The 9,646-nt window shown below is 43.5% G+C and overlaps 1 protein-coding gene across 11 annotated transcripts in view; it reads left to right on the top strand.

Annotated features, from left to right (window-relative positions):
* The window catches only part of agrn (agrin), a 323,933-nt gene that overhangs the window by 267,935 nt on the left and 46,352 nt on the right, over positions 1-9,646 (top strand). For 10 of the 11 annotated variants that reach the window (XM_017709231.2, XM_037541557.1, XM_037541561.1 and 7 more), the window contains 2 exons: positions 697-802; positions 9,291-9,626. In XM_017709231.2, coding sequence (XP_017564720.1) covers positions 697-802; positions 9,291-9,626 — 442 coding nt within the window. The remainder of the gene's footprint in view (positions 1-696; positions 803-9,290; positions 9,627-9,646) is intronic. The other variant, XM_037541562.1, reaches the window with a different exon arrangement.

The raw sequence follows: 9,646 nt of genomic DNA, 5'->3' as shown, positions 1-9,646 counted from the left end.
TCCCTATTAGAGAAAACAGCAAAGACCAGCATAGGCATAGCTGGTCACAAGCAAAACTAGCATATGTTGTGTTCTGGATTTTGGTTGGCAACAATAAAAACTGCTGATCACCATGCTGGGATATTGTGTTTTGAATGTTGCTACACTTGCATGATGTAAACTTCAGACACCAAACATGTCTTTGGTGACTAACTACATTTGGGATATGGGTAAAATTGTGTATATTTGGATTTTTTGGACATGGCAGGGGAGATTTGGAGCCTACAGCTGTTAAGCCCCACCCACTCATGCTAGCAGCCAGTCAGAAAAGGGCTCATTTATATATATCAGCCCTAAAGGAACAGCAATAAAAACCACCTATACAATTCTAAGTTTGAAAATGGTCATGTAAAAATGCCTTGTGATAAAAATGTATTGTTTTTAAGTCCACATAAACAGTATAAGTGGACCTCAGAGGGAAAATATGCATGATATAGGCCCTGTGTTTTGAACTTTTTTTAACTAAGTACACCCAGAGCAAATGAAACATAAGGCACCCAGCACAAAAATGCAGCTCTCCTATTGAAAACAATTGGAAATTAGCCACTTGGTTGTAAAAAAAACCCATATAGTGTAATTCTGCAAGTGTATGTGGAGTCTCACAACTGTCACAGTGTGTGTTATGAGTGTATTGTGACTCTTTTTGTGTGTGGGCAGGTGTGTGGCTCTGATGGTGTGACATACGCTGACCAGTGCCAGCTGAGGACTATTGCCTGTCGACAGGACAAGGAAATTACTGTGAAGCACTTAGGCCAGTGCACAGGTGAGACTACTCTCTAGCTCTGAGTCAGTTTAATACCCACCCACCGACCCACCAACACAAATACATCATTGCTGGCCGGCTCTCAGAGTGACACAAATATCAGTCTTCTGGTTATGATGAATGACACAGACAGATCACTGTCAGCTCTCACACATGTCAGTTTCACTAACAGAGTAAGGGAGGCTGGGTTAACTTATCAGATCTTCCTGCTCAGGCTCTCTGCTGGGGGGGGGGGGTGCATGGCAGGGCTGATGGGAAATAAAGGATCAGTGGTGTGTGTGTGTTAGTGTGTATGTGTGTTCAGATGTGTGTGGGGGGGTTCAGGGGATCAGGAAGCTGCCTACCAGATGCTACCCTGTAGATAGAGAGGCTACTGCTTGGCTGCAAACTGGAGTCTTTGAATCCCCTGGAAGGGGGCGACATTTGGACTGTTTGGTCTGCAGCCCCCCTTTGTGAACTGGAGGGAGGTTTAGGAGCACTGTCTGTGGGGAAGAGCCTGGAAACCTGCTGCTGCTACTTTCAGCTCCACACTGGGGCTGGAGGAGAGAAGCTGAGCTGGTGGAGTGAGAATGGTTTAGACTCTCTCTCTTTCTCTCTCTCTCTATCTATCTGGTTGTGATGAGAGGGGAATCTGGGAGGGGGCCAAGGTCGGAGTTTTTCATGCTGGCAGTGTGTGAGGAGCAGAATGCCAGCCTGCGTCAGAGGAGCCCTCTACGGGGACGTGCTCTAAGATGGGCACTGAAGCGGGCGGCAGGCGTGACGGGTGATGCCAGCTGCTGGATCCTGTAGCATGCCCAGCATGTTTTGTGCTCAGGCTCTCCCACTCCCTCCTCCTATATCCACACATCAGTTAGATTTAAAGGGACCATATCAGGAAAAACTGAATTTTCCTCACTTTCCTGAAATAAAAGAGCATTATTGAAGTTTTTAAAAATTGCTTTTCACTTCCATGTCATTATGTGTAAGCTAATAGCCCATTCTGAAATTATTATGATTTTTGTGATGTCATAAATAGCAACAAATCTACATTTATCAGCAGATTCAACCAACTAAAAGTCAGCTCCACACGTTCATATTGAAGTTATGGAGAGTATTTCAGAACAGATTACCTTATGAATGAGACACATAGGGCAGCCATAGAACAGAGCTCATTTATGGTAAATCAATCTCAATCAATTTCACAGATTGTGAAAAACAGCCTGGTTAATTATAAAGGATAAAGAGAGGTTGGACAATGGTCACGTAAAAATTAGTTATGACTGTTTTTCCTATATAAACCCACCAATCATTCTAAGTGGACTTCAGGAAAAAAATTAAAAATGAAATGTTACAAAAATGTAGCATATGGAACTTTTAATTCAGTTCAGTAAAATAAAGCCAGTTTGTTGCAGAACCTACTATAATGCTACTACAGTACAACTTCATACGTCTCTGATGAACAGAGTTATACATGGGGGTTCTCACATCTGGTTCCTGAAGGCCATAGTTCATTACAGATTGTTGAAAACCCTGCTCAAACACACTAACTGTAGTAATTACATAATGAGTTGAATCAGGCGTGTTTGAGTAGGGATACTGCCAAACTGTGCTGGACCCCAAGACTGGATATGAAATTATTCAACAATAGTTGTGGATGCTGTAGAACTGAAAGCGGTCCCAAAGCACCTTTACACACTTTTTGGTGCAGAACACTAATGAGCAAGGTCCGAGTGACAGTGGCGAGAAAAATTTCTTATGAACAAAGTCATGAAAAGCAGAGCCATATGGAGAGATTTGTGAGATAAGCCAATGGCTAAAGTTAGAAGTCTGTCAAAAACTGCCAGAAATAGAACTGGAATTTTATTATGTTACATATATGCAGAGCGTTAGGTATGATGTAGGTAAGGTATTCAGTATAGCATAAAGCAGGTATGCAATGCCAGAAGCAGATTGGTGCGTCATGCAGGTAGACATGATGATAAATACAAATTATTACAAGAGAGATGATTGAACGTTCATTAACCTGTGTCTCACTTTTAGTCACCACTTCCATTTTTTCTTATGGCTCCCCACCACAGTCCTGTGCATCATATGTAGCAAACACAAGCACAGACTTACTGAAGGAAGTTTTCTTAATAGAATGGACAGAATAACTCCCTCATAAATGGATATGCAGCCATGCTGCAATTACCTAACTAGTACCAAGGGAAAGGCTAGGGTAGCATAAGTAGCATTCACCTTAGTTGTAAGAAATTGCTGTTCACTGAAATAATTTCCAAGGACAAAATGATCACATAGCTATCTGTCATTAGCTCAGAGTTAGATAGGTCATCACCACTGACATTTTGGTTTCTCTAGGCACCACCATGCCTCTTTTTGCATTAAATGAAACCCAAATCAATCACAGAAGTCAGTGGAAGGTGACTTGTGGCATGGAATTTACACAGAGAAAGCTAGTACTGGTAATAGTACTAGTAGTAATGGTTAGCTACATCAGCTAACTTTACTAGCCCAGGCTTTTTTCACCTCAGATCTTTTGGCTTGAAATTATTAGGCTTGTGAAGATTTTGTTAGCTAATAACAAACTTGATAGGTTCATTAAATGTTGTTGGAAAATGTATTCCTTCAAATCTTTATGATAAACCTGAGCCTGATGGTTATAAGCGCTCTCTTTATGACGCTGTCTATGCATTGTAGCTGTATTGTCTGCTAAGTGGTACACCACTGTGCGATAGCCTTTAGGCTGGCTTTACACAGTGAAACACAGTGAGTCCCCTGCAGCAGAATTTCCATGCAACTTGACAGTTACATGAAGCAATTCAAAAACAGTTGCACACAATATACTTGACTCCACTAGATAACCCTGCTGTTTTTTTTTGTCTTTTGTCTATCTAATAACGTTTTTTTATAATATATTTGAGTTTCTAAATCTCTTCTATGAATGTTAAGCCTTTGAAAATCCATATTTAATCTTGGTGTGGGGGATCAGTTGTTTGAAAGTATGTCATCCAACATCATTATGCAACTCAAGTGCAATTTAGCTTCATGTAGGTGTCAAGCAACTAAAGTTGCATGAAAGTTTCAGCGTTTAAAGCAAGCCTTTGCGCTGTGCCAAAAAATAAATTAAAAACGGAATGCATCTCTGGATATGGCACTGCCTGAAATCTACAGATGTATACTTCCTCCCTTGAGTCAGTTCAAGGGTTCAAGAGGCTTCTGTTAGAAGCTTCCCTCAACCTCTTTGAAAATCAGAACCACCCTTCAAGATGGCAGCAGGGATCCCCTGGGTGCAAGTGCAGGAGCGTCTTTTCTGGAACTGGAATGCAGAACGGATGAGGTCTAGCAGCAAGAGTGTGAATGGCACATCCAAGTAGCTCCAGAGTATTGGAGCTGGTACCGAGGTCAGGGGGCAGGATCTAACCTTACATCACCCGCCAGAGGTTCGCACTGCTGCGGTTTGATGCAGTTTGTTGAACAGCACCCAAGCAGCAGACGAACACCCTTCCCTAATTCACTGTGTTGCTGTAGTGAGTTGTGTAGATCCACAGTGCCATAGGGCCACTGCAGTGTGGGAGATACAGTACGCAGCAAATTGATGTTCAGAGATCATGTTGCGATTACTGCCCCTATCCCCTAGGTTGTTATTGAAATTAAATAGAGATCCTCACTCTCCCTGGCTGTTGCCTGGAGATAGCTGCGTGTCTGGCATGTAATCCCACACCTCTTCACGAGTTAGCCTGAGCAGTGGGAGAAGAGAGGACACCGTCTTGGGGCTGCAGCCACTCTCTCCCAGCCTGAAGGGGAGCCAGTGACAGCAGTGACTGTTATTAATTTCTTCCGCGGCGGCGTGCAGGCCGCTCGCTGCTCCTCAGCCCTGAGGTGGATGGGGTGCGGGGGTGGGGGGGAGAGCTACATCACAAGCTCATTTCACGTGTGACTGCGTGGGAATTAGCGGAAAGTCTCTTTCTCTTTTTCTCTTGCTTCGTCTGTTTCCCTTTTATTTTCCCTTTCTCTTTGCCCCAGTCTTCCACCACCCGCCGAACGCTCCTATGCTGAACAAATGACATCAGTGCTGTAGAAAAACAGCCTACGAGCTTCCCCCGTGCTCAGCGTGCACACATGAGGAGCCTGCCCAATCTGTGTGCTGGTAGAATAGAGCGCCATGTGAGGCACAAAAGCTAACAAAACGTGAGGGAGAGCTTTCAGGTGCCTGACCAGCTCAGCTGAATGCTCGGGAAAGTTTTGGCACAGCGAATGGCCAAGGCTTGGCAGCTCCCTCCGCCCGCATATGGTGTCATCACCTGTATGTTTGTGGCAAACTGGCAGTCCATGTGTGAGCATATGGCACCAGCATCTCTCTGCTCAATGTTAGCCTTGATTTTCTTGTCCTGGCCCACTACCATTTTCTTATTTTCTCTCGCCCATCCTTCTGCTCATCTCCCACTTATTTTTTCCACATCTCACTCTCTCTTTCTCTTTCCCTTTCTCCCATTCTTTCTCTCTGTCACTTTTCCTCTCTTTCACACTTTTTTCTTTGGCTGTCTTTCTGTTTATGCTCCGTTCTCTTTTTCTCTCTCGTTCTCCCCTTTCTGTCTCTTTTGTCTTTCTCCCTTTTCCTCTCTTCTTTCTCCCTCTTTTGTTTGTCTCACTTGTTTCTGTCTCTTATTTGTTCTCTCTTTTCTTAATCTTATATTTGTTTCTCTGCATATTGTTTTCTCTTTATTCTTTTCTCTTCTTCTGGCTTTCTCTTTCTGCCTCTTTTCCTCTCCCTTTTCTGTTTTACCCTCTATTTCATTCTATTCTTTCTTTTTCTCTGTCTTTCTCTTTTCTTCTCTTGCTGTTTCTCCTTCCCTCCCTCAATCTTTCTATATTTTTGTCCACCCGTTTAATCTGTCTTGCTTACTTTTTTCTCTTTTCTCTCTATGTCTCACCCTCTTTCCCACTCCCTGTCTCTCTCATCTTGCTCTCTGTCTCACTGTATCTTCTCTCTGTCTCTCTCTTCCTCTCTCTCTCTCTCTCTCCCTCTATCTCAGTCTCCCTCTGTAGCCCCATTCTGACGTGTGAAAAAGACAGAAAGCCATCTTAATAACTGCCTTTCAGAGATAACTACACAGCCGACGCAACAGAAGATGACAATTATTTATTTTCACCCCCCTCTTTCTTCTAATATTGCGGCTTTGCCTCCCAGAAAATCAAATGAAGCGTTAACCCTGATTAGGCTATGCTTCCGCTGAACTGCTTGTTCTGCCAGTCTGTTTTTCCTTCAGCTGGTGTGCGGCACATGCCCGTGTATGTGTGTCTGCGTGTGACAGGCCTCAGAGCTAAGGCATTGATAGCAGGCCCGCGCTCCAGATTCCCTCTCTCTGGGAGTTAACGGCGGGCCGGAATCCTGAATGACAGGTGTAGCCGAGGAGAAAAGCAACATGTGCCACAACACACACCGATAGCATCTTTGCACTCCTGCGCTGAGCTGCCGTATCTTCGCCACTCTCGGCTCCTCTCGGCTCCTCTCAGACAGCCTGTCGGATAAACAGACTATTCCCGTAAGCCTGTGGAGTTTCACACCTCGCCGGCTAATTACTGATCAAACGTTAGCATGATTAGCATGCGGTTTAAGAGTCAGCTCTTTGCACTCACAAATCCAAGTGAAGTGCGGTTATACCGTCCATGAGGGACTCTGTGACACAGAATACAGGCCGCTCCTTTGTCACGCCTGCATGGCTGCACTGTTCCTACGTTCTCCTTAGCAGCCTAGCATAGCCTTACAGCATGGCTCGATTCCCCTACGGCACACTTATTGTCCTATTTATCAGTTGGATCAGAGAATATTTGTGCTTTGCAGAAGGGCCTTGTGTGGTTTAATGCTAACATCTTGGCTCTCTCACCCTCTTTCTCTGGTAAAGAGTAGGTTTGCGGCTGTGTTGACGGATGCGGGCGCGCTGTGAGCGGAGAGTGTGCCTGCTTTGAAGCCAGAACTAAACCCTGCATTTCTGCCCTATTTATATCAATCATTTATCACTAGGCGCTCGGGCTGTCTGTGATTAAAGCAACCCTACAGGAGGGCAACTTTTGAGTATATATAATTCATATCTACAGACACACACACTCGCTCTCCCACACACATACACACAAAGCAGACATACATGTACACACATTCTAGCACGTAACACGGTTCAGCTGCAGTCAAGCATAACCTAACAGCCAGCAAGTCCTTCATTATACTCAGTGCAAAAGCCCACATGATAAAGACTTTTGTTCTTGCCGGTTTTTATAAGGGAAAGCATCAAAACCTGCCTTTGATGTGTAATTTTTATTAAGTACTTGCAGTACTCATGCAAAGCATGGCAAATCCTGTGCATTGACTGTGGCTTGGAGCATGGCTGTTTTAGTTCAACTATGACTGCCCTCAGTGCCATGAAGGCCACCAGGTCTGCATCAGCATTAAATTGAAGCCCTGAGCTGATTCGTACCCTCAACTTTAAGACCAGACACAAAGAGGTCTGAGTGAGAATTTGGAACCCGAGCCTGAAAACAGAGATGGATTATCGCAGACATGGTTTTACACCTTGCTTTGTTACTAAGCACTTGAGTTCTAGATGGGTTTCAAAATATCAATGATTAAACACTAGTTGTACAGAATCATTCAGAGTTACCAATTTCCAGTGTTTTCACTGAAGCAGTGGCTCCCATCTTGGTCTCCAGGGGTCAGTAACCCAGTTGTTAGAAAGAGCAATTTTGTCCTTTCAAGAAATATCTTGGCTGTAAATATGTCCCAGTACGCGCTAACACTGTCCAATAAGCTAAAAGTATAATATAAATGAAAAAGCTTTAGCTTAGCTATAACTGCTTTTCTCACATCTCCAGCAGTATACCTTTCCACAAAAGTATGATAAATTCTTGTAAAATTTCTCTCAGCGTTGTTTTTTTTTTTACGAGACAGAAGTCAGCGTCTCACTCTCCAGCTTCTTGTACAAACTTTCCTGTTCCACCTTAAATGGTGCCTGAGGCACCAGAATGTAACTGCTGCACTTCAGCTTTGCAACTTTTTAGTGTTTGACAGTTTCTTGTTGCAAATTAAACGTATCAGGAAACCATCTGAGTGCTTATAAATTCTCAATTTGAATGGGTGTGATTGTTGTCTTTGCTGCTATGTGAAAAGTAGTCTGCGTGCTGATCTTAAGGGTAAAAGGGTAAAGGATTAGTAGTTATACATTAACTCCAGCGTTTAAGACCATTTTTTGAATGATCATGTTTGAATGATCAGCAGAGCTTTAGTTTACTGCAAAGGAGGATTATTTTATTTTTTCCTAAAATCTAAATCTGCTGAGTAGTTGTGCTAACGTAGTAAAATCAAACACATTATTATTTTTAAAAACACAGTGAATACATTACAGATGTAATCCACTTAAAATCTGAGGCTTATTGCATACTAAGGCTTATTATTCAGTGTCTACAGGGGCTCTTAGGTTATGGAAGTGTGTAACAAAACTTTGGGCCTGCCAGTGGGCCCTGATTATTTAAGATGTTAATGCACTAGTGTTCTGTCTGTTTCTCTTTTAGTAAGTGCAACAGTGATTGATTAAGAGTTCATAGTCATAGTCAGGCAGCATGTATTCCAAAGAATTCAGGAACTGAATGCTTTACAGCTCATACTGGGCCAAAGAATCATTTGCATATATTTTTATATTGAAATGTATAGGAATAATGTTCATATATCTTTAATTCATTACTAAATGTGTTGCACATCAATGATCAGATCTGTGCTGTATTTGGGATCTGAATTAAGTGCGTTTGAAATTAGATTGAGAATTTTACTTTGGCCAAAACATGAGCACACATCACATAAAACTGTATGCTTTGAAGCAAAGATTAGCTTAACAGTTACATCCTCACATATGTATCTTTTCCAAGCCAGGCAACATGTGAGATTGGCCTGTGTAATAACAGGGGAAACACTGGGGTTATATCAATATGGCTTTTTTTTTTGACATGGATCAATACTAGTAATTAGTCAGTGCAGCGAATATGCCATCAAATAATTTGGAAACAGCAAGAATCACCTAAAACTGTCAGTAGGCCTGCCTTTTGAAGATGAGACCTCCCTGTCAATGCATAGCATATTTGACTGAATATCTGATTGAAGCCAGGTTTTTGCTCCCTGGCTGTGCTTGAGAGACAGGCTGCTAGGGTGTTCAGGGTGTTTGGATTTAATGGAGCCTAAATGACCTGATTGAAACATGATGCTTTTCACAGGTGGGAGTGGGTTTATTCCTAGCGTTTCCACCTAGCTGATTTCGATAGTAATCTGCGAGGCATTCAGAGTGGAGCTCAGGATTTGTACGCCCCACAGAGAGCCATGCAGAGCACTCAGCCATATCTTCTGTAAAGAAAAAAATGTAGAATTAGGCTAACAAATGAAAGAGTGTCGAAGAGCAGAAGAGGGAAGTGGGGCTTACAGAAACATTTCCATCTTTGCTTACCCATCAATCCATTCCTGCTTTCCTCCCAGAATCCATCTCAGAGCCTGTGGTCAAGCCCACCACCCTCCCGATCACTCCACGCGCCACCCCTCCCACTGCACACGTCAAGGTCACCTCTCCACGCCATGGCCTCACCACCACCTCATCCGACTACGAGGAGGATTATGAAGAAAACATCGTGGTGCAATCTGAGATCGAGAAATTCCACACGTCTTTCACCCACAGCTTCACCATACCACACTATACACCCCGCACCCCACCCCCCACCTCCAGCCTTGGCTTCGAGGATTCAGGCAGTGGGGAGCCCAGTGGGGACGACGACCTGGAAGGTAGCGGAATGGAGGCAAGCGGAGACGAGCCAGTCGGTAATGCAGCCCTCTCACTA

This window comes from Pygocentrus nattereri, chromosome 9, assembly GCF_015220715.1.
Source record: "Pygocentrus nattereri isolate fPygNat1 chromosome 9, fPygNat1.pri, whole genome shotgun sequence".
NCBI lineage: Eukaryota > Metazoa > Chordata > Actinopteri > Characiformes > Serrasalmidae > Pygocentrus > Pygocentrus nattereri.
The sequence above is the reverse complement of the archived record's forward strand: the minus strand, read 5'-3'. Positions and strand labels throughout refer to the sequence as shown.